The 26,718-nt window shown below is 38.1% G+C and overlaps 1 protein-coding gene across 1 annotated transcript; it reads right to left on the reverse strand.

Annotated features, from left to right (window-relative positions):
- Positions 1 to 263: 263 nt before the first annotated feature.
- On the reverse strand, positions 264 to 1,485 carry LOC114571776 (G-protein coupled receptor 4-like). The gene is made up of 3 exons (XM_028602968.1): positions 1,312 to 1,485; positions 879 to 1,063; positions 264 to 783 (listed from the first exon to the last, which is right to left on the reverse strand). Exons 1-3 carry the CDS (start codon positions 1,483 to 1,485, stop codon positions 264 to 266), a joined length of 879 nt encoding a protein of 292 aa, XP_028458769.1.
- Between the last annotated feature and the right edge of the window lie 25,233 nt (positions 1,486 to 26,718).

Genomic DNA, 26,718 nt, shown 5'->3' on the forward strand with positions numbered 1-26,718 from the left:
GTTATGAACGGCAAAATACTTTGCACATCTATAACATGACACAGGTGTGTCGGAGAGGGTGATGGATCCAAAGTTGCAAAGAGAAGAGTGATTGGTGCAGATCCAACTCCTACAAAAGATGGCTTACATCAACAGTTAGGTGTCTTATTGGAAACCATATCAGTAGAAGACAGAATCTGTGTTGTCTCTATCCTTTCTATTTGCCTACATGTCTTCTTCTGTTTCTCCCCTTTCTCTCTCTCTCTCTCTCCCTCTTTCTCTGCCTACATGAAGCTGACTGTGGACATGTTGTCATCATTCACACTGACATCATTGCTGTCCATTCTGCAACAACAGACAGAGTTCAAAAGCTTGTCTATGGCCCCTTTCCTCATGAAAACATACAGAACTAAGTCTGCAAGAGGACTCAACTTAATAAACACATAAGACAGGATGTAGAGGGTCATGTCAACTATGTGAAACCTGATGGTTCTGGGCAGGAACAGCAGCGTGTAAATAACCAGCACCAGGACCAACATTGCCACAATTCGACGTTTTTCATCAGCAGGAACTGAGATGGAAGCAGACAGGGCTTTAAGGGTCCCAACCAGGAAGAATATGAGCAGTGGGAGGGGAAGGAGGAAAAATATGGCTAAGATGGTTACTGGGATTTTTGAAAAATACCCAAATACAAAAGTGGAGCCAATGGCAAGAGAAATGATCCAGATCAGGACACAGACAACCACAGAGATCTTGATGGTTCGTCTGAAGCGGTACCACAGTGGGCAGGCGATGACCAAATACCTGTAATACAAGATGTAAGACACAGCTTCAGAATGATATAGTAATACAATGGTCAGAAGAAGAAGTAGCTCCACACATTCTGGATAGACAGATACCTTTCCAGGGAGATGCACAGCATGAAGCAAACACTGGCAAACAGACTAGAGTTGTAGATAGAACTGATAATTCTAGCTGTATTGTCCTCATGTGATGCCACACGACCGATCATGCAGCAGAACTGAATGAGGTCGGAAATGAGAAGGTTGATGACGTAGATCGGAGCAACATGATCCTTTCCCACCTGCAGGAAAACATTGGTTAAAGTAAAGAAAGCAGTTGTAAACATGTTCTGAACTCCTCCTGCCACATATATCTGCAGGGTCCAATCAGCTTAATTTACATTTGAACTAAGCAGTTCATTATTCCTGTAAATGTTTAGGTCATTAAAATATTTCACTCCAGCCCCCTGACATGTGGCCCCCAACCCAGATCAAGATCCTTTACAGACAGAGACTTTACACAAATAGATCTCAGTCATAATGTACGTACCAGAGAATAAAGAGCATAGATGGCCACGAGGGTCAAAGGAATTCCAATACAGCTGATTATGCATATCATGACATACTTGATGAATTTTATTTTTTCATCCTCAGGGTCGTTGGAGGTGTTGTTGTAATCATGGCTCATGTCCAGAGATGTGTTGTTAACGTAGACCTCTCCCATTCTTCAGAGTGAAACCTGTTTAGGAGATCAGGTTATAAAAAGAGACGTGAAACGTGTTGTTAAATATCTACCTATCATTGTTCAGATTACACAAATGTAGTTTACATATATAGAATACTCACACAACAAATCATTTCAAACAAAATGTGTATTGCTCTCAGTGTTAAACTTCCTTAATATTTGTTACCCTATCTGCTTATGATATTTAAGCAGATAGCAAGTTCTGGTAAAAGTCAAAAGTCTAAGTATCTTTACACAACAAGCACAGCGTTAAAACATTTAAAGACAAATGTACAGTAAACATATGAGCTACTCAAAGAGCTATGTAAATTACCATTTTCAATACTTAAAGCCATCCTTGCTACATGATGAATAGAAATATTTTACGTGTTGATGTGAGGTCATTACTGCAGCCACAGAACTTCGTCCGTGTCTCAGTAATTTAATATGATGATTAATGTTAATGTCCATTTGTTTAGGACATTTAGCCTGTCTTCTGTGCTGATGTCCCACTACTTGCTGAATGCCCCTCTGCCCTCTGGTTTTGATGAGACTGATTCATCCACTTAATAAACCATCTGAATTATCTTTTGTGTAAAGATTAATTTTGTTATTTTACTAAACATCTCTAACTGAATCAGTAAATGACTGTCATCGTATTTTCACGACACACAAAACTATTTTGCATATCTAAACTCATTATTGTTATCATTATCATTATTTCCCAAATATCTTTCCGTGAACTAATGATGTTTCAGAACATACATTCATATATACTTACATACATACAAAATTTGTAAGAAATAGCATTTGTAAGCACGTTATTGATATGGACTACATTTCTGAAATATCTACTCAGTAGTTCTACTTTTTGTTGTTTAATTTCCCATTAATTCTGCATGCTCTATCCCATTTTTCTTCTCTCATTTTTCCTTTAGCTAACTGTACTTGCTTTTGCATGATTATCTTTTTTAGCCGGTTTCTTAAACTACATTTTCTGTCTTTGTTACACAATCACATATCCATAAGTCTTACAATTGAAGGTAAGACAGGGAAAAACCCAAATGAAATATAGTTGGTTTAAACACAGTACAGTCCACAGCTGTCTGCTTGTTAAAAGTTGAATATTCATTTCCATGACTATTTACAATGTCTTTACCTTTTTAAACAATCTATATAATAAAATGTCACAAAATTTACCTTTGACAGCTGAAGACACTGAATGAGTCCCCTACACCAATGTCTGATGTTTTGTCCTCTGCATCCAAACAGTCTACAATAAATATGGTAAAGTTACATAACATGCAGTAGGTTGTAATAATCTACTCCTCCTGTTCGAAGGAAGAGTGATGAAAGGAGTAGGAGGCGGGGGGGGAGCTGCACCTTTGGGAGCCTGCAGCCCAACGTCTGCATGCATGACATACCTTTCTACTACTAGTCTCGAGAAATAAAGCACATTAAAACACACTCTAGGAACTGTGTGAATGTTTAACATCAAGTGCTGTAAATAAAGATTTTGCCATTTACCAGAGTAAGGGAAGTATGTTTCTATGTGAAAAGAATAAATAACCACATTGAACTCTTCTTGATGCTCAATGTGGGTACTTTTAACCAGACGTTTCCTGCATGTTTCCAGAAAGTATGCAGTTTCACTCTGTGAAGTGTTACATTACACAAGACATGTAAGAGCTGAGTTATCTTTGAACACATGATTTGTAGGTTTTTGGGAAACAGTGGTGTGCAAGATTAGCTTTGTTATTGGGGTTTTAAAACAGGTGAACTGACAGAGGTTTTCTGTAATAAACTGTATAACTGTAGAAGTTAATGCACAGTTATATTTAAGATAGGAGTTTTTGTCTATTACAATAAACCTAAATTAAATCTATGTATATTTCACGTTATTTCAACAGCATTTCAATGATGCAGTTTTGCTTTAATTATCCAGTGTTTGACTACAAAGGCTGCACCTGCTGGAATCAAACAGTAGTAGAATGGGTATGCCTATTACAATTGTATCAAAAAAGCTGGGGGCAAAACAGCTGGAAGAACATAAAGCAATAACATAACATCAAACCAAACATTTTTATGTAGCTCTTAAAAATTAAAAAGACCAGACCATAAGTTTCAAGTTGATTTCATTTATATAGCACTTTTTTGATGCACAGTGCTTCAAAAAGACCAAAACAAATGTATGCAATACAAACATGAAACACAAATCTTCTTGCGAGATATGTCAGACCAACCTGATCTCACAGAATTCCGTGAAATTAACACAGCCCCTTAACTCAAAATGAAAGTTTTTTTATTTATTTTATTAGTTTATTTGTCAGGGACAATGTACAAAATACATTAATCTTACGAAAATATGTTTTGTACCAGAGTTAGCTAATGCTAGTTTCCATCTGCAGTCCTGTGTTGTTTGACCCATCCACCACCCCAACCAACCTCCCTAAGCGGATTTTCGGGCTTTCATACTACTCGTTACTGTTGGGAATTGGGGGGGCTAAAGATTAAATTATTGGCAAATTATCAAAGATGTTTTATCAATATTAATAAAGTTATGAATGTACGTATTAATAACTCCATCAAATTGACAAACAATCAAAACGGGGCACCACCCTGAACTCAGGGGCCAACAACCGAGCTGTGAAACAGTCTCATTAGGTGGTGTTCCCTTTAAAATACAGATCTTAATTAACTTGGTTAATCTATCTGGTATTCTTTAAAGGAACCAAGAGGGGTGAATTTGAGCACTACCTGTGTTCAACCAACAATTATTACAACAAATACACAAAACAATCACAGACAACTATTTAAAGTATTGTAGAATTTATTAACTTCAAAATGACCAATGGCCAATCATTAATCCTTCAATCATCAAACCTATATACCCTTTTACAAAACAAGGCAAAAAACAAACCAGCATGTGGTGCGATTTGTGTGGTGATTTGGTGTGTGTTTGTGTGTGTGTGTGTGTGTGTGTGAGAGAGAGAGAGAGAGAGAGAGAGAGTGCGAGGAGGAGAGAGGGTGACGAAACAGTGTTCTCTTCTACAGATTTGAAATACTGGTCTGCTTCACAGAGTCCAATGGTGCTCACCTGAACTCTGAAATAGTTCACTTTTCGGGAAGATGAAGCTATTTAAAGCAGATGCCTGCGTGCATCCTTTCAGCAACTTGGTTGCAAACGTAAGACCATGGATTTTTGGGTGCTCAGGCTATTTATAGATCAGGTCCCCTGACCTGGCTCCATGCTGTTGTATGATCCCAGGAACCAATGAGAGATCAGAGTGTTTTTGAAGGTGTGAACTACAAGCCTGTAGTTTTTAGAGATTTTGGCCAGTTGAACCCTCCCCATGTGGAGGTAACACCTAGGTGTGACCTCTAGGCTGCAAAGTCTACATGCAGGCCCTTTCTTTGTTCAGAAACGACCACATGGTCTTTTGTCTTTCAGAGGCAGATGTTCTGAGGCTGTGTCCTTTTGGTTTAAAATCAGTTTTAACCCACTGCATGGTCCCAAAACTACCATAGTCGCTCTTAATGCTACGTCATCTTCTAGTTGACTTTACATTGGCATTGTTTTCCGTGGAGCCAAGCAGAATTTTCACACATTCCCTGCCACCACCACGAAATGCGGTGTTAACAGTTCTTGATCATTTCACGGAAGTCTGTGAGACCAGGCTGGTCAGACACCACAAAAAAAATGAAGTTGACTAGCACGAACCCAGATAATCCCACGCTCTATTTTACTTTGTTGTTTCTTGAGAACTCTGTCGAAACATGCACACCAAACAGTTTTTACTTCCTCATACCATTTTTATGACTAGATACCTATTATTGCTGTTCTGCTCTTATTCAGAATTACATGGATGATTTACGGATCTTATTGTCAATGTTCAAAGTTTGGAAACAGATAGTTAAGGAAATTTAAGAAAGCAAAAGTCCACAGAGGAGCAATAGAAAGCATCCCGACTGGAAACGTTACAAACTGGCATGTTATTTAATCTAATTTAAAATTGATTATTCTATCTTCATTTATTTTATCCTCCCTTATTGTTTTAAAACACTCTGAATTGCCTCTGTGTTTGAGATGTGCTGTCCAAACATAGCTGCCATGCCTTGCTTTAATGCAGTGAGTTAATCAAAGGCAGACATTCTCATTTTTGTTAAGAAACAGACTTTTAATTTAACTTCAAAGAAAATGCCTAAATAACTGCTCCACATCACATCCTACAAGCTAGCATGCCTCCCACTAAAACACCAAAAATTAAACTCTTATTAACCCTTGTATTATGTTAAGGGTCAATTTGACCCATTTGGGTTTTTGTGTTGACCAAAATACTGGTTAACCTATCTTTTTCTTCATGAAATTGTATGACATTTCCTCATTTAGGGTCATTAACTTGTTCATAAAATCTGGACACACTGATGTGTAGTGGAATGTCTGTTCAGAGTTTGTATACAAAGATGATGTTGCGGGTCATTTTGACCCGGTGACTTTCAACACCCATTTAGAACCAGGTGTATGTGTGTGTGTGTTTGTGTGTGTGTGTGTGTATGTGCGTAAAGGAGGAGGAGCTTTCTCGCGCTTGTCCTCTTCACTGTTGTAATGTCATCACTTTGATACGCACACTACAAAATGAGCTCCAAAAGGTTTGCAACTAAAGAAGTTTTAGCACAGATTTGTGATGGTAATAGAGATGTGGAGGAAGAGGTTTCAGAATCAGAGGATCAGAGGACCGAGAACAATGCTATTGACGATCCGGATTGTGAATTTTCCTATGATGAAGAAGATTCAGGGGACCAGTCTGGTGTAGTATACATTAGCTGAAAACAATGGGCAGAAATCATCCTCAACATAGACAGCTAAAGATGGTAACATAAAATGGTCAACATCACCACACAGACTGACTGACTCAAAAATGACTCCAAGCCCCACAAGATTTTCTGCCTCACTAGTTGATGATATTCAATCACCATTTCATCTCTTCATATCCCAACCAACAGATAGGATCATAGTGGACATGACCAACTTGTAGGGGAGGTGTGTATTTCAAGAGAAATGGAAATCACTGGATCAAATTTCCATGCATAGATTGAAATCCTAGTCCTGCTGCGTCTGCAGCATCCACCCGTGCTCTGCAGCGCCACGTTACATCCGCAACACCCTGCTGTGATGTTACGCACAGAGTAGTCAGGATCCGGTATAGGAGACTGCACTACTCAGTACGACACAATGTGCCCTGCTGTGACATGAACTTCCATGACTACCTCGAAGTCACTGTTCCATTATCTCTAATATAACTATTGTTTGCTACTGTTCATTGTTCATAGTATTAGCTGGAGTGTACAAGTCAAAGGGAGAAGCAACTGCCAGTCTGTGGAATGACGAGAATGGAAGGCCAATATTTCTAACAACAATGTCTTTGGAGTCAATTCATACGAAAGCTGTGGTGTTCCACAACCCTAGAGCTGGTCGACGTGAAAGAGACAAACTAGAGATCAGAGATGTAGGGGATAAATGGGTCAAAATTGTACCTGTCTTGTACAATCCTGGTCCCCATGTCACTGTAGGAATGGAACACCTTGTTCCATTCAGGGGTGCTGTCCCTTCTGACAGAACATGCCCAACAAGCCTGCCAAGTATGGCATCAAAATATGGGCCTACTAGGATGCAAAATCTAGCTATACATGGAATATGCAAGTGTATACCGGAAATATTTTCACTAAATAATTGGTAAAAACAGTTTTGGGGGAAAACATTTTGGTGATGAGGAAAAAAAGTTTGTTTTTAGTGTATTTACACTGTACGGGTCATTTTGACCCGTAACATCATCAATGTATTTTTTTTTCAACATAATACGAGGGTTAAATCAAGATAAACAAACAGTATGTAGTGTAGTTTATTATCTGTACACACAATTATAAAAGCGTAAAACAAACTAAATTTAATTTGTTCAATGCACTGTCATGAACAGGTTTGTATAATATTGTACAAAAACACATGCACAACAATTGGGAGGGGGGGAACGGGCACCTGATAAACTGTTAAAGTCCTTATATTACACAATAATAAAAGTCACGCTTTCTAAAGAGTGTTGGATACATTTTTACTTCTTCCAACCATATTTTAAATTAAGAGTCAATGGAGATGACATATTGCAATAATAATATCAAAATCTTACAGTGGAATCAAAACTAGCTGGATGTTGTAATAATGTAATAATTGTACTTTGGCCAGGTCATCATCAAAAAAGAGAACAAGTACATTAATCATTTTGTCGTAACTGTTGCGACCACAAATCAGACTCACTTTTCGTCAAAGAAGCGCCCTACTTTGCATCTGATTGGCTAGGACTTGTTTCATTGGTAGGTGGAAGTACAATGATTGGTTAAACCCAGCACATCAAATACAAATCCCATGTGGACTTTTTAATTATTTTCTTTTTCTAAAATAGTCATACGCTGGAAATCCTGTGTTGCCAAAAAAAGACTGGAGAGCAATGTTGGTCAGTCTAAGTAGTTACAGTATGTGCACCAATATTAACCAGGTCATTTTTGCAGGGCTTCAGCCCCGACTGTTTTTATTGTAGCCTTGAATGTCATTAACCTAGTTGTTGTAGGCAACACAAAGTTTAAGTTGCCCTGTTCCCGTGACGTGACTTTAACAGTCTATATGGTTCAGGCTCAAACACACAGAGCTCTGGAGCAGATCTGTGTGTCCCTTTGTGTCCACTCTGTAAAAATAAAGAGGAGCAGCCTGGCAGGTCAGTAGCAGCTTCAGTTAATTTGTCTCATTCAGAGACAAGAGACCCAAACGGGGATGTCTGTGTCTGTCAGACTCAGATCCTAACATATCAGCAGAGCAGTAACGGAATGCACAGCATACTATATGGCAGGTGTTTTTTTCTTAAAGTATTGTGATTTTATTCTTGTAACATTAGGCTATAACTTTCTTTTTCTCAAAATATTACAATATTATAGGAACAATATTAACGTGCTTGCAGTTTAGCAATATTCAGATATTTGACAATATGTTTTTATTCCCCTGGATACTCACCACTTGATAAGTATCAGAGAATACCTTTGTACATGTCTTTATCCATGATAAATATATGTATATAATCTAATGTATGTCCTATCTGTTTCTCATCTAAACTCGTGACTAATATTTCCCCGCTCAAAAATTGGGACAGCTTTTGTCCCTTTTTTAATAACATTTTATTTACTCTTGGTTTGGATATCAGGACAACATGACCAACATTGCCCTCTAGCGACGAGCAGTCATATTTCGGCAGGCAGTCTGTTTTCGGCACAACACCGGCACCAGGTCGGAGTACTTTAAGCCCTGCAGTACAACATCTCTGGGGTTTTAGTCAGTGGTAGAATGTCACTAAGTACATTTACTTAACATCTGTACTTAATTACAATTGTGAAGTACTTGTACTTTACTTTTTTTTTTTTTTCATGCCACTTTCTACGTTGACAAAATCTTTCTAAAAAAGAATGTAGTGACTTAATGAGTTAGATTACAAATTGGTACAAACAAAACAAATAAAGAGTTTATCAAATGAAATTGTTTGTTACATATTAAACTACCCAACAGTTTATACAAGTACAGCTGAAACCATTAGTCCATTCATCAATTAGTCAATTTAGTTCCAAGAACACAATGCAGGAGAACATGAGAGTTCACACAGGACAGAAACCATTTTGTCACAATGTTTGTAGGAGAAGATTTAGCCACAATATGAACAATATAAAGAGACATATGAGACTCTACAGACACCATAAGCTGCATAAACCATATGAAGAAATTAAAAAAAATTAAGTGTGTTGCTCATCATTATTAAATAGAAAAAATATAAATTTTAAGTCTGCACTGAAAAAAATTATTTTGTGGTGTAGTAATATTTATTAGGTTAACTGTCACAATTTTTATTTTCTAATTGTAAGTATCAGTGAGAACTGGAATTATTCAAGTAAAACTATATATGCCATTCATGTAATAAATAAACTGTGTGGGAAGAGTAAGTTTTATTATGTATTTTCACATAATATTCAAAGGTTTCATAGTCATTGCACATGAACTTAGAAATGCCAAGTAAGTTTCAATAGTGTTTTGAATCCGCGCATGCGCCTTGTGACGCGCATACAGGACGCATGCGCTTCGTTGTCCGCCAAAACACAAGAAGACGACGACAGCGGTCTTGTTTAATGGAGGCAGGAGCAGCTAAATCATCTTAGAGGTAAGTCATTCAGAGTTTTTCCTGCATATGTAACGGAGTTAAAATATAATATGATCCCACTTGCCATTATCACACATCACGTATCACTGTAGCTTAATTTTACCATGGTCACTAAAGGCAAAGTACCTGTGGACTTGGTTCGTGCACCCCAGGGGTACAGCAGTCAGACCTTGCTGTCCCCTTGGTAAGTGCGCAAGTTATGAGCTCCACCATCGTTATACAAAACGAGTGGTTTATTTTGTTTATGAAACGTATAGCTCCCGAACGGTCGAGCACGTTCTTTTAATGTAAAGTTGACGGTGGTTTTCTTTATTTATATAATGTGGCCAGTGCGACACGTGTTGCTAGCTAACCTAATTTTATTTTGCACTTGCAGTAAGACGTGTGTGTGTGTGTGTGTGTGTGTGTGTGTGTGTGTGTGTGTGTGTGTGTGTGTGTGTGTGTGTGTGTGTGTGTGTAAATCGGGACTGACTGTATGATATAGATATATATCATTTATTCACAGCTAGATGCTGTGAATAAATGGCGGGTTTGCCAAAATGATGAGAGTTTCCTTCGCATAATTAACACAAGGCAACGACAGAGTAGCCTACGCAACCGCTACACATAGGAGCAGGGAAAGGAGAAAAAAAGTTTCAAATATCCGCAGCGTCTCTAGATCGGCTTGGAGAGGCCGCGAGCTTCACAGCAGCCTCTGCCAGCAGACAGTACTACAAGAGTTTGAAAAGGGGTTGGAATAAGTAAAGCTTATGTTTCCAGACCCTAACAACACAAATGCATACACAAAAGAGACAAATAACAACATCCTCATCATATAGGATGCACTCTCTAGTTCCCTGCCACCCCTTTCCTCCTCAGTTGGCAGTTTCCTCCTTTTTGTATGATAGACTAAATTTTGTTTTCTCCTAAACTTAGTTAAGTTATTTCAAATGTTTAGGATCGATAGGTATTGAAATATTGATATTTTTGACACTAGTCTCTAACTTGAATAAAAAATGAAGCTGTACTATGCACCTGAACATGGATTCACATATTTTACAGGATATCAGCAGAGAGGAAGCTCAAGAGGACCAGGCTGAGCAAGTCCTGAAGATCTGTGTCTTCCACACAAGTGAAGAAGATGAAGGTGCATCCGAAACTGATGTGTCGATTATTATTGAAGGGACTGAGGTACTTGACAACTGTGGAAGTGTTGCAAAGGCTTGTCTCCTGCTCATGGGCATCATATATGCCATGAACCTGAGTTACCCCCAAAAATGAAATACACTTTTAAGTTTTTCAAAAGCTTCTTCTAGAGCTTGATGTCCTTAAGCTGTCCCTGAAAATCCTGACTCTGCGAAACAAGCTTATAGCATGAGTGCACATGTTTGACCCATGAGTTGTCATTTCAAAGAGGGCGCTAAAAGAAAAATACGGCACAGTTGTTTATGTAGCTATTTGTCTATTTTCCTATTTTTCTCTTGTTTTAATTATGTAATTTTTATTTTAACTTGTTGCACTGTATCAAACATGTGACCATGTAGTGGCTAAGTTTTGGGGACAAAAGAAAAGAAGTTAGATCAGCATTTTCAAGTTCAACCAGAGGTTCTCAACTGGTGGGTCGTGGGGCCATTTTCAATGGTCATTTTCAACAGATGTGAGTGTGGGCATGAAAAGAGCGAAGGGCGAAATATCGCACTTTTTAGTTTCAAGATGCTCTGCTTTTTGTAGGATATTACTCATGATACAGAAACAGATGTTTAGAACCTCAGGGCAAAACACTGTTCTTTATAATTAAACGTTTTAAGGTTGAACCAATAATAAGCATGTCTTTTAAGATGCACTGAAGGTTCCTGAAGCATGTCAAATTTTTTCGAGAGTTTAAGGTTAAAAAGCCTATCCAAAAGATAGGCTACGTATTCTCTATGCAAACAGTTCCTGAGTGTATTCTTGTGCCTTTTTAACAAGCTACCTCAAACCCATTTTAGCCACCCTAAATGAAATTTCTGTCATCTACTCACCCCGATGCCGATGGGACTGAAGTTTTGTCAACATTCATGCTCTTCTGGGAGTTTGCAGAGATGTTTTTTTTTCTCAGAAAACTGCATTGAACGGCAACTTGGCTTCAAACATCCAAAAAATATGTCATGAATCAAATAAATGTCTCCATACTGCTCATCTGAAGTAATGCAGGTGTCCTGCAGCTTACACATTCCTAGATGTTTTAAAAAACAAAACAAAATTGTGTTTGGCTGTGTTTGCTCTGCTTTGCTTCCTCTGTGGTGCTGCATGAACACGGATGGGCTGGCTGGAAGTTAGTAGTGTTTAAGTTTGTGTGCGGCGTTGGAAGGAGCACGCATGGGAAGAGCAGTTTGTTTTTTGTTTTTTACAAACGTCTTGGCATGTGTGAGCTACAGGACACTGACAAAGGGGTGAGTAAATAATACAGGGTTCATACGTTTTGAAAAAACCTGAAAAAGTTATGGAATTTGAAAAATGCAAATTCCAGGCCTGGAAAAGTTTTGGAAACATAAAAAGATCCAGAAACTCATGTCAAGTCATGGAATTTGTTTTAACACAGAATAATAATATGTGATTAATAAATGTATTTTCACGTAGTCTTAACCTCAGCATTGTATTCGGGGAGCGATATTATAAATCCCACTATGAACCACATACATGTCATTCATTTTATAGTTAAACCTCGGAGGGTAAACTTTAACACAGATTTGCATTCTTATTGTATAATGTCGACCGACATTTTCAGGAACACGTAGTCATGCAAATCTGCCAAAAAGTCATGGAAAAGTATAGGTTAAAATGCGTATGAACCCTGATAATAACAAAATTCATCTTAAGGTGAACTATACTTTGTTGTTTTGCCATGCAAACTTGCTGGAAAATATTCAATAGAAAAAAATATTTTTTTACTTAAAAATAAATGGGTTGTTAAATTAAACAACAGTTGTCTCATTTTTTTTTAAGTCATTGTTTCAATAAACAAAAACATTAAGAACAAATTTAGGCAATTTAAACTTCAGAAAAAGTATGTAAAATGTTGTGTAAATGTTACTTAAATATAGTCCATAAATAAGTTTAGAAAAAGTATTTAAAAATTACCTTGAAAAGCCATTGGTTTTCGTCTAGATTTTTCAGTTTGAAGCAGTCAGAGTTTATGTAAAAGTTACAAAGAATGGGAGAGTAAAACTCAATAACCATATTAATAAACATCAGTAAATTACCTTAGGTTTGCTAGTAAGAGAAACTTATATCTGCAAGTAAAGTTTACTTGATGATCGCCCTTGTAGAATTTACTTACAATTTCTAAGTGCAAAAACTTTCCTAGGTTTTCCCAAGTAAATAACACTCAACATTTTTTTCAGTCTGGGCTCTGATTGGTAAGAGGTCATAAATGGAGCTAAACAAATTGAGATCAAATAAGTGATCTTGAATAATGAGTTTGTACGGCACAAACAGTGATTGTTCATATTTGAGTTGTATTAAATTATGCAGGTAAACACCAACTGGTCAAAAAACACAAATCAGTTTTCTCTTTACAAAATTCCATTAACTTGGTTCACTCTACCGTGTGTCTTGATGACGATTAAAGTTGTTATGAACGGCAAAATACTTTGCACATCTATAACATGACACAGGTGTGTCGGAGAGGGTGATGGATCCAAAGTTACAAAGAGAAGAGTGATTGGTGCAGACCCAACTCCTACAAAAGATGGCTTACATCAACAGTTAGGTGTCTTATTGGAAACCATATCAGTAGAAGACAGAATCTGTGTTGTCTCTATCCTTTCTATTTACCTACATGTCTTCTTCTTTCTCCTCTCTCTCTCTCTCTGTCTCTCTCTCTATCTCTGCCTACATGAAGCTGACTGTGGACATGTTGTCATCATTCATACTGTTGAACTGCTGACATCATTGCTGTCCATTATGCAACAACACACAGAGGCCAAAAGCTTGTCTATGGCCCCTTTCCTCATGAAAACATACAGAACTAAGTCTGCAAGAGGACTCAACATAAGAAACACATTAGACAGGATGTAGAGGGGGAAGTCATATCTGTCATGTTTTTTCAGAAGCGTGTAGATCATGGGCATGAACAACAGTGGGTAAATAAGCAGCACCAGGACCAACATTGCCACAATTCGTTGCTTTTCGTCAGCAGGAACTGAGATGGAAGCAGACAGGGCTTTAATGGTCCCAACCAGGAAGAATATGAGCGTTGGGAGGGGAAGGAGGAAAAATATGCAAGTGATAATTATTGAAAAATCTGAAACATGCCAAAAGAAGGAAAAGAGAATAGGAAAAACCCAGACCAGGGCACAGACCACCACATAGATCTTGATGGTTCGTCTGAAGCGGTACCACAGTGGGCAGGTGATGACCAAATACCTGTAATACAAGATGTAAGACACAGCTTCAGAATGATATAGTAATACAATGGTCAGACACAGAAGTAGATACACACATTCTGGATAGACAGATACCTTTCCAGGGCGATGCACACCATGAAGCCAACACTGGTCATCAGACTAGAGCCATACAAAACTGTGACAATTATATCTATTTCCGGGGCAGGTTGTTGCATCCAAACGATCATGCAGCAGAACTGAATGAGGTCAGAAATGAGAAGGTTGAAGATGTAGATCGGAGCGACATTGTCCTTTCGCACCTGCAGGAAAACATTGGTTAAAGTTGTGGTATCTGAAGAGCCTATAAGGTTAAAGTCTGTATAAAGCTCAAATGTGCTGAGACATCATGAGCACTGTGTTAGTGATGTAAGTTTAATGATTTTCCTCTCAGCGGAGTGATGTGTTGAGGAGGATGTTCTATTTGATTCTGTGATTGGTGGCTGAGTGGGATCAATGAATTTATGTGTCGTATTGGAGCCCCTCAGATGAACTCGGACCTTAACTTGCCAACTCACATCTGTTTACTTTATCTAACATTTTACCTAAACGTACCCCTTATAACCTTGTTCTTGCTGAAACAAGACAGAGTGCATTTTTGGGCTGTGCCTCTCCGGCTTCTGCAGGACTCGTAATTGATGCTGAAAACTTGATGTAATAAAACTTATATACAATCAAGACAGCGTCAGCGGATTTCCTCCTCCACACATCATCACATCATCGCTACTCAAGATACAAAAAAGTGAATGAAGCAGTTGTAAACATAATCTGAACTCCTCCTCCCAAATATGTCTGCAGGGTCCAATCAGCTTCATGTACATTAACTACTATGGACTAGATTATTTCTGTAAATTTATACGACATTAAAAAACTAAATCCCAGCCCTCTGACAACTCAGATCAAGATCCTTTACAGACACATTACACAAATAGATCTCAGTCATAATGTTCTGAACTCCTCCCAAATATGTCTGCAGGGTCCAATCATCTCAATTTACATTTTAACTAAGAAGTTCATTATTCCTGTAAATGTATAGGTCATTAAAATACTTCACCCCAGCCCCCTGACATGTGGCCCCCAACTCAGATCAAGATCCTTTACAGACAGAGACTTTACACAAATAGATCTCAGTCATAATGTACGTACCAGAGAATAAAGAACATAGAATGCCACGAGGGTCAGAGGAAGTCCAATACAAATGATTATGCATGTCACCACATTCATGATGAATATTGCTTCATCATGTTGTTTGCCGTAATCATGGCTCATGTCCAGTGATGTGTCATTAACGTAGACATCTCCCATTCTTCAGAGTGAAACCTGTTTAGAGATCAGGTTATAAAATGAGGCATGAAACATGTTGTTTAATATCTACCTAACATTGTTCGTTGACATCACTAAAGCTGTGAGGAGCAAGTTCACACAAAGACAGGATTCACATATATGATACCCACAAAACATATCAGATCAAAAATATGTGCAGACGAGTTAGACTTTATTTCCTGCATGGAGCATGGATGTATTAAGAGAACTGGATACAATGTTCGGCGGGAAGCCCCGTACGTTCCAATGAGAATGCTCAAAAGCACATTAAGACAACATGGAGCTCGGCTCTTCCGCATTCTTGGCCCATGACGTCACGATGGACACGCGCACTAGCAACAATTTGTTTGTGTTGTCGTAGCAACCGGTAGCAACATGCTCGTTCATGAGCTTATCTCTTGTGTCTCTTACAAGTGGCAAACTCATGAACTCGCCGTTTTCACGGTCTAAAATATTCACTAACGTTAAACATTGTTGATAAAGTAATCATAAGAATTTTAGTCTTCTGGTATTCACACCAGTCTATGCAGGTGAAACGGGGGGGTTCTGTTTCAGAACCATTTACTGTTGGTAACGGAGTTCGTCAGGGTGGTATTTTGTCACCTTTCCTTTTTAATGTCTATATGGATGATTTGTCACAACAATTAAATAACTGCAATAAAGGATGTATGATAGGCAATACTCTCACTAATCACCTTATGTATGCAGATGATTTAGTAATCATTTGCCCATATAGTGCTGGGGTGCAACAACTGTTGAAGGTTTGCTCTCAGTACGGTGCAGATTTTGATATCAAATATAATGCAAGTAAGAGCAATATCATGATTGTTAGAAGTAAAGAAGACAGGAAATCTTTTTATCTGGTACCGCCCTTAAAGTGTGTGATGAGATTAAATATCTTGGCCATCATATTGTAAATGATTTATCGGATGATAAGGATATCAATAGACAGTGCCGCAAGATATATGCTCAGGCTAATGTGCTTGTACGTAAATTTGGCATGTGTTCTGCTAAGGTCAAGGTAGCCTTATTCAGAGCATTCTGTACGCCACTTTATACTGCCCACTTGTGGCGGTTTTACAGCAAAAAGAACATGCAGAGACTGAATGTAGCGTATAATGATGGCATGAAACTTTTATGCTTTTAAAACAACCAAGATGGTGTAGTGCTAGTCATCATTATTATTATTATTATTATTATTATTATTGTGTTTTCGTTGTTCCCGATCGTTCACATGCTTATCTAAATAAACGATAGATGTATTTAGCTAGACAACCAAGGAGATTTAATCATTATGTCGTGCTACTAGCTACTAGCTAGCACTAGCACTTAGCCTGTAGTATGGTGAACAGAGCTCATCCATGGCTTCATCTCTCATCCACGTTACACGCTATACAGCATACAGCCCTCGGATGTATCATAAGAGAGAACCAAGGCGATGTAATCACTATGTCTGTAGTAACGTTATGTAGGCATGATCTTAATACAGCCATGCTAGCTAACCCTGATGTTAGCAACTAGCTAGCTAGCCAATAGGCCCGCCAATTTGGCAAACGCTAATGACGTTACATCCACGTAACAGGCTTTACAACATACATACATCCCTCGGATGTATCATAACTTCATAAGATAATACCATGGACGTATTAATAGAACACATGGTGAATTACAACCATTAGCTATATCCATTATTACAGCTAGCTACATGAGCTCGGGAGAACAGTCATGTGAGCGGGCGTGCGCAGTCCCGTGGGTCTGCTCGCATCCATTATGCGCGTTCATCATTCCAAATTTAATAATTCTGGATTTGCTTCTAGTGAATGTTAAAAATGTTAAAAACGTGATGTTTTAAACAAGGACCCTTTCAGTGTTTAGGCTGGTAGGTTTTAATACCCCAAAACAAATTATCGGCTGAAATATAGACGTTTCTTTTGCCATGCAATGTGTATGTGAAAAGTCTTTCTGGGCCATGGGGTTCAGTACCACCATTTTCCGCTAAGCCCATGGTGGCATATAGACATGGCGCTCTTCCTGGGGGCTTGGCGTGGAGTGTGTGGAAATGGTGCAATGAAAATGTTGTACCACTTCCTGTTTCCACAAAAGTCGACCAGTACTGCCTGTTAATCTGCAGTTTTTTCTGAGCAGATATCAAATTGTGCTTTTAAAATACTACACTCATTTCCTGCTTTAAACTTATCCTCCTGAGAACCGAGGAAAATTTTTTCCTAATCAGATTTTTTTGTGATTCCATACCTGTTTAAGGTTAAAAAAACATCTTACAATTTAAATTTTTTTATTTTTATTTATTTAAAGAATGTCCACTGTAGTGGACAACAGGATCATTTGAGTACGAAAAAAGACAAATTTGGTAGATGTGGAGTCATTATTTACATGAAGATAGTCCTGATGTCCACTATAATTGACATTCATAAAATGCCAATTTTTCAAAAGATACATAATGTAGTTTCTATCAGAACTCAATATATGATTCCTAACACCTTAATGAACAAGAAAATATATGATTATCATAAAATAAATAATAATATTTGACTCATCTCTTATCTTTCCATAAAATGTGCTTGTTCCTATGCTGTCCATTTTGGATTGAAAGAAAGAGGCGGTTCCCGGCCTCCCAGCCAATCAAATAACACATCACTGAAAAGCCCAGGATGTCCTCTGTACAGTACAGCAGGAATTAAGAGACTTGCACAAACGATTCCAAGGAGAGGAATGAAACTCAAATGTCCACTACAGTGGACATAAGTCAATGGGCTAGGTCTCAGGAGGATATAACCTGGTTGATAACATCATCAAATATGTGTTTGGTTTCATCATGCTCTTGTCTAACATTTGTACTTATTTGCTTAGAAATACCCTGAATACAACATGCAACAGTTATAGAAAGAACAAAAACAGACAGGCATTTCCAACGTGTAGGCATACTACATCAAAAGGACGGACATAATCATAAAGAAATATACGTAATTTTGACATAGTTCCAATAATACTGTACCTTAAACTCTTCCAATCTTCAATATTAGTCCAATTTAAAGGATAATCTTTGACATTGGTTTTGTAACTGGAAATGTTCCTGTTCAATGTACCTTCTGTAATGTAGCCTTGTCCAAAGTGAGCCCAAGAGCAACTACACCATACCAAGAAAGCTTTTAGACTCTTGTCTATTTCTTCAGAATAAGCAAAGGGCCTGGGAGCTGGATGGATCTCAAACAGAAGAGGACATACTTTACCAATCCCGAGGGCAAATCATTTTTTTATTTATTCTTTTATTACACAGATGCAGACACACAGGGGAACATGACCCACACTCATGCATTAAATGAAGACATGTCATAGTGAGGGGGCTGGCAATGGAGAGGCGCCCAGAGCAGTTGGCGGTTCGGTGACTTGCTCAAGGGACCATCGACATAACACGGGAGGTAAATTGGCACCTCTTTTTTATTCTTTTTTATTTTATTCTGGCAGATACGTCTGGTCCCCCTCCATTCAGATTCCCAGCAGCCTGAGACATGCCGGCCAATCACAACCTTTCATCTAATATGGGGCGGGTTTAAGATGATGACGTCCATCGCAGCCATGGCTCATAGCACAAACTTGGCGGTTCTGATCAAATATGAATCAGCATTATGTTATTGTATTGCATATTGCTTTCCATTTTAATGTACTATTTAACTTTAATTTGAGAAAGTTTTTGACATTTCTTTCCTGATTATAAACCGAACAAGCATCGGCCAACAGCAACATGAGCTATCCACAGCACTGTTTTTTTTTAATATTAGGATAGAATTTATTTTGTATTGGGACGCCGGGCTTTTTATTTATTTATTTATTCATTACGTAACTCTATGTGTATGTATGTATGTATGTATGTATGTATGTATATGTATGTATGTGTGTGTATATGTGTATATATATGTATGTATGTATATATATATATATATATATATATATATATATATATATTTTTATGTATTTACTTTATTTCTCTAGGAGAAACACCAGGGTAGTTGGGGAGGTGACCTTTTATTTAAAGTTTTTAATTTCCTGCTGACCTTCCTGTCCAGTGGTTCTTTTAACCTTCTTTTAATATCTGGCCGTCTTTTAAACAGCCTCCCCCCCCCCTTTTTTTTATTTAACCGAACCCAGTTTTTCCAGGAGTTCTTTAAAGTGTTTTATTCACACCAGTGGTCCCCTTATGCCCATGCCCCTCGTAGAACCCATCCTGGGCGCTGCGTTTTAACCCAAACCTAACCATAACCAGTGCCTCCCAACGGCGCCTACCAGGCAGCGCTGGCTGGAAGGTGCCGTTGGGGGCAAAAAACACACATAAACAAAAATCCTGCTTTAAAGATATAACCTGGTTGATAACATCATCAAATATGTGTTTGGTTTCATCATGCTCTTGTCTAACATTTGTACTTAAAATGCAAAGCTTATTTGCTTAGAAATACCCTGAATACAACATGCAACAGTTATAGAAAGAACAAAAACAGACAGGCATTTCCAACGTGTAGGCATACTACATCAAAAGGACGGACATAATCATAAAGAAATATACGTAATTTTGACATAGTTCCAATAATACTGTGCCTTAAAATCTTCCAATCTTCAATATTAGTCCAATTTAAAAGAAGGTTAAAAGAACCACTGGACAGGAAGGACAGCAGGAAATTAAAAACTTTAAATAAAAGGTCACCTCCCCAAATACCCTGGTGTTTCTCCTAGAGAAATAACAAAGTAAATACGTAACAAAATATATATATATATACGTACATACATATATATACACATATACACACACATACATACATATACATACATACATACATACATACATACACAGAGTTACGTAATGAATAAATAAATAAATAAAAAGCCCGGCGTCCCAATACAAAATAAATTCTATCCTAATATTAAAAAAAAACAGTGCTGTGGATAGCTCATGTTGCTGTTGGGCGATGCTTGTTCGGTTTATAATCAGGAAAGAAATGTCAAAAACGTTCTCAAATTAAAGTTAAATAGTACATTAAAATGGAAAGCAATATGCAATACAATAACATAATGCTGATTCATATTTGATCAGAACCACCAAGTTTGTGCTATGAGCCATGGCTCAAGTATGTCCTCTTCTGTTTGAGATCCATCCAGCTCCCAGGCCCTTTGCTTATTCTGAAGAAATAGGCAAGAGTCCAAAAACTTTCTTGGTATGGTGTAGTTGCTCTTGGGCTTACTTTGGACAAGGCTATGTTACAGAAGGTAGATTGAACAAGAACATTTCCAGTTACAAAAACAATGTCAAAGATTATCCTTTAATATCTGGCCGTCTTTTAAACAGCCCCCTCTTTTTTTATTTAACCGAACCCAGTTTTTTAAGGAGTTCTTTAAAGTGTTTTATTCACACCAGTGGTCCCCTTATGCCCGTGCCCCTCGTAGCACCCATCCTGGGCGCTGTGTTTTAACCCAAACCCAACCATAACCAGGGCCTCAAAAACCAGGGCAAAAAACACACATAAACAAAAATCTGACATCTAAGACTTTAGCTGCTAAACAATGCTGCATTTAGGTGCTGGTTGAAAGAAAAAACTCATCAATCAAATTCCAAATTCCAGTGTGTCTTGATGATGATTTATATTAACAGAAAAATACTGCACTGCACATGTGTAACATGAGACAGGTTCATTGGAGGGGGATGAGTAGGATCCAAAGTTGCAAAGAGAAGGTGATTGGTGCAGACAGAGGCGCTGGAAGACATTTTCTGCGCCTCTCATCCATGAAGTACAGCTGAGCTGACGGTGCGTACCAACTATATCCCAACATAGGGCCTACTGCACAGCCAACTCCAAAAAACAGCGATGAAAAAAGTAGGCCTATCTAAATATCTGTGTGAATGCGTGCATATAAACTAAAATGTTATTCATATAGTGCTACCAATATAAATGATATATTATTAGCAATACATGCATAATCAAAATGTCTGTTAAATAAGAAGCTCGACACACCAGGATCGGTTGTCTAGATGACAATGTATGTTTATTTTAAAACAACCACAAGTAGATTAAGTGTTCATAAACCGCATAACGGCCAAAAAAGGGCCTAAGTGCCACAAAGTAACAGACTATCTAAATCTTTCTTTTCCAACAGCATGTGCCAAATTCTAAAGAGTTACAAATTATTTGTTACTTTATAATAGGCATACATAAAGCACAATCATACAAGGCTAAATATAGGCTACCATCTGGGCCTGCATGACGACAGGAAAAAGACGCAGAGATGTAAGACACCATGTCTCTACCTTACGATGATTTCGGTACACCAAACGTAGATTTGCTCTGTGGAGTTTGGCTGATAAACTCTGCCATGACTCGGGACTCGGTGGATAAACGCACTGTTTTGGGAGAATAACTGATGTTGCATCTCCATACTGTATGAGCGCATAGGGAGCCCAGGACCGTATTGATTCAATACTGTAAATACATTTTAAGCCATCATATTATTGTCATCGCAGTTTTAAAGCTTCACCACCAGGGGGTGCTGCAGCACCTCCAGCACCCCCACTTCCCACACCTATGGGTGCAGACCCACAGTCACCTCCTACAATAGATGGATTCTCAGTATGTAACACCATTTGCCTGATGAAAGCTTAGTACCAAATTATTGTCAGCTAACTTTGCAAGTTAGACAGTGTGCAGGTTTCTTTGCAATTTGCTTTTTTTTATTTGTATGCAATTATCTTTTAAATTGTCCAGATTGCACTTGTAACACCCAGAAGTAACTATTAATTAGCCTCCCAGTACAGTACAATAGAAAAAGATAAACACTTAATATGGACTAGTTTCTCAGAAGATCTAATACCCTTTTGCTTCTAAAAGATGTGCTTTCCTCTATGGTTTATCCTGGAATCCACCTGTCAGGTAAGTGCCTAGTTTATTTTCATTACCCTATTATATTTCAGATTGGAATGCTTTTTTAAATTTCCTTTTAGTCAGGCACTCATAAAGTTGTTTTTTCCCCCCTCATTTTTTCTTTTACGAATTTATAAATGCTATTTTATAGTGCCTCTAATTTAACAAGTGGCTCCTTTTTAATTTTTCCTCTTTTAAATCAATTAAAATACCAACCAAAATATAAAAACAAATGAAAAGTTTCTTTGCGTCAGAAATCAATTAATATCAGTCATTTACCAAACTGTGATGCATAACATGACCATACATTCTATAACAAACCAACTTATGCTATAAATAATAAGTATATAAAGAAGTTGATCCAGGAGCTCTGTTTAATCAGTGTGTAAGTCCCTCTCAGTGTTCTCTCCATCGACCGTGTTTGGGGGAAAAAAGGAAAAAGTCCTTGTTTGGGGAAAGTTAATAAAGGTTTGTCCCACCACTCTTTACTGGACTTCAGTAACTCAACTTTCTCTCCTTTCTTTTTTCAATCTCTATCCGACTCAGGGTTGGCTCGCCACTCCAGGACCAACTACACCTCTCTTCAACAGAAGCAACGCTGGCTGAAGACTCTCATAGGATCTCAAGAAATCTCACACTCCATGAAGACAAAGAAATGAAGAGAAGAGGAAGAAGAAGACCTGGCCTTGTATGCACAAAGCCAAGAAAATAATCACAATATAGTTCAATAGACCTTTTTCACAGCGGACATGTTGACATGTGATAGTAGGAAAAGCACAGGTGTCCTCAAAACCATAAGTGATGGCTGCATTCCACTTAGGAGAGGTCCTGGTATTAAACCATTACTGATGGCTGCATTCCACTTAGGAGAGGTCCTGGTATTAAACCATTACTGATGGCTGCATTCCACTTAGGAGAGGTCCTGGTATTGTTCATGCTGACTCACTGAAATATCTTACTGGGACACTTGATGGAACTGAGACATTGTTAAGGTTATCAATTTCAGCTGTGCTTTTCATATCTATGACAAGTCAACATGTCTGCTGTGAAAAAGGTCCGTTGTATATGTATGTATTTAATTAAAGTTAATACAGCACTGATATTAATGTTTCTTTAATTACATGGTAAATAATAAAACATGTGACCATTACCTCACTGGGTGAAAGTAATGTGTTCTAGGTAAGTTATCTTTTATGGTAACTTCCCTAGAACACATTACTTTCACTCAGAAGCTGACTCACTACAGTGTGCTAGCAAAACAATAGCTGAGTCAACACACAGTAGCAGGCCACAAGCCTGCAGCAACTGCTATTTTTAATAATAATAATAATAATAATAATACGTTTATTTGATATAGCACAAAGTGCTACACATGACAAACCTGGAGTGGTTTTGCCCAGTGAATAAGATCAATACAGTTATCATTATTAAATAGAAAAAATATACATTTTATGTCTGGGCTCTGATTGATAAGAGTTCAAAAATGCAGTTTAAAAAATTGTGATCTCTCCCTCTTTCTCTGCCTACATGAAGCTGACTGTGGACATGTTGTCATCATTCATACTGTTGAACTGCTGTCATCATTGCTGTCGATTCTGCAACAACAACAACACAGAGGCCAAAAGCTTGTCTATGGCCCCTTTCCTCATGAAAACATACAGAACTAAGTCTGCAAGAGGACTCAACTTAAGAAACACACGAAACAGGATGCCATATCTGTCAGAAACATGAGGTACAAGGGCAGGAACAGCAGCATGTAAATAAGCAGCACCAGGACGAACATTGCCACAATTTGTGTTTTTTGATCACCTGGAATTGAGATGGAAGCAGACAGGGCTTTGAGGGTCCCACCCAGGGAGATATGATGATTACTTTAATTTATGAATCATACAAAAATACAAAATTGAAGTCATTGGCAAGAGAAATGATCCAGACCAGGGCACAGACCACCACGGAGATCTTAATGGTTCATCTGAAGCGGTACCACCATTGACATATATAAAATGGACCAATAGACCCCGTTGCTCTGGACGGAGACCAGTGAAGGATATTAGAAGCACTTTTCCGGTGATCTCTTGCTTTACTGCGCAGCCTCCAACTGAGAGAGACAACGTAGATGTGACGTGAGCAACATGTCTGAAAGTTGTAAGTCTTCTGGTAGCTGTGCCAAGAGAAATCTCAATCATTCCCAATCTTACAGAGACGGAGAGTGTAGGTATATGTAAGGAGATAACATGGGCACAGGCTAATTATTGATCACTAACATGCTAGTTAACATTAGTAATTAAACCTAAACAGCTAACGTAAGTCCAAACTGCCTGCAAGCTTCTCCTGTACTATACAGTAATTCTTCTACGGTGCGACAGTAAGTCACTTGGTTATGACACAGAACGTGAGGTACAAGGTAATGGAGCCTTTTATACATTGTCGTGTTTCTTTAGAAATAAACAATGGACAAATAGAGTCTTTAAGCGCTTCAGATGTAAAGTGTACCGGCACTTGTACATTTGACTCTTAAGCGTACGTGCACTTTGTGGTGGCAAATTTTATTTTAACCATTTGTTTAATGATATTGACCATTTGTTTAAAGATTGTTTTAAACCTCCACATAATCCTGTTCCTTCCTGTAGACTTAAAGGCACCAGTGAGAGAGCTGGCCTTGTAGACTGTGAGCAACAGCATAAGTTATTTTCGCTAATGAAATTGCAGCTCCTCATTTGTTTATTTCTCGCAGATAAAGTGAAGAAGGCTATAACTCTGTGTGAACCGTATCTCTTTCTGTCTCCTGAGATAAGCAGGTGTTTAGTCTAATGTAGGAGACACAGGAGCAGAATGGAAGGTTGTAAAATCATCTGACTGTCTATGGTATTTTTTAGAAAAGTGGCAGCATGCTAAAGATATTTGAAGAGGGGTGGCTTAACGAGAGTTTCTTCACTATAAGATGTTTTGATTTTTAGGTTTCTAGTGAGGAAAGACATTTTACGTTGTGCTGCGTGTACCTTTGAAACTGTGTTTTCTCCATTTGCAAATGTAAATAAATACTCAAAGACCAAACATTGGTTTAATTCTCAAACTTTCGTTATTCGTTTTGATTTTATCATGAATATCACTAACGCTGCTGCTTCATAGGAAAACTTCCACAACAGTTTGGCGTTGTCGGCAGGATGGTTGAGTTAACAGAGAAAAGAGCTCCGTTGGGCCGCTGATGACTGGCTATCCAGGGATCAAAAATCACCTGCCTCATACCTCTAAACCTTAAAAAGGTTTTTCAGAGAGAAGAGGGTTAGGACCGCGGAGCGCTCTTGACTGTTTTCCACTCCGTCAAAAACGAACAGGAAGAGATATAACAGAATAGCAGCTTGTTCAGTTTAGTGTTAACGATTAGATTTTTACTTGAGCCGGTCACGTAAAATGTTTGTACACGTTCCTGATGCCATTGTAACACTTTTGCTGCCAAAGCTATTGAAGCGTTCGTGAATATGAAACTGTCTCTGCAGTCTCCCCCGATGCTGGGACTGCCAGATCCCTAAAAACAGTTCATACAGACATACACGTAAATACACATGCTTGCAATGAAGACATGCTTTTATGCACGCTACAAACGCACCCTACACGATAGACAGATCAAATTAGACACAAAAACAGCACGGTTAACAGAAATAACTTTTGGAAAATATGTCCACAAATTGCCTAGCATGGTGTTAATTATATAAGGGAAGAAAATGTAATCTTTAGTTGATTCGGGAGCAACAATTTGGGTTTAGTAAAGATCTTTGTTCTTCAATCAGAAGCTCTCTGGTAAACTAGTTTTTCCTTAGAGAAGTGATTAGTAGAATGGTGATCCCAGAAAAGTTCACCATTCTTATGATTTGGGTGTATTCAGATCCTTAGGATCCTGAACTAGATAAGAAAGGAAAATGTTCATTGTTTCTTTCTCACTTTCATCTGAGTGTCCTGAACATTTGGCAGGCAGACATTTGAAAATGTCTATTTGAGATTGAAGCCATTTGCTTTAAAGTTGTGCGGTTTGATAAAAATCACTCTTTGGCTGACATATTTTTGTTGCAGCCTAAAAGTACGTATTTGTTTACAAATTATAATGGAGCACGTACCATGTCAGTCTGTTAATTTCCTGACTACGGTAAAGGAAATTGGGACACCTGTAGTTAAGTTTAAGGAATGACAAATATCACATGCATTCCTTTTGTCACCTTTTGACCCTGATGAAGATTACGTTGAAATTTTTTTTTTGAACAAATCAAAGGACGAGCATGAGTTTTCTTTTGTCTACTGGCAAATACGCATGTCCAGTGGCTGTCACCTTGACTGATAAACTACAGA

The sequence above is a fragment of the Perca flavescens genome, chromosome 17 (genome assembly GCF_004354835.1).
Source record: "Perca flavescens isolate YP-PL-M2 chromosome 17, PFLA_1.0, whole genome shotgun sequence".
Taxonomy (NCBI): Eukaryota; Metazoa; Chordata; class Actinopteri; order Perciformes; family Percidae; genus Perca; species Perca flavescens.

Excerpts from the sequence above, each read along its gene's own strand:
- LOC114571776 (XM_028602968.1), bottom strand. The coding sequence starts at position 1,485 with ATGGGAGAGGTCTACGTTAACAACACATCTCTGGACATGAGCCATGAT. Across the intron at positions 1,064-1,311 it reads TCTATGCTCTTTATTCTCTG|GTGGGAAAGGATCATGTTGC; the intron begins GTACGTACATTA and ends GTTTTCCTGCAG. Across the intron at positions 784-878 it reads CTGTGCATCTCCCTGGAAAG|GTATTTGGTCATCGCCTGCC; the intron begins GTATCTGTCTAT and ends CTTGTATTACAG.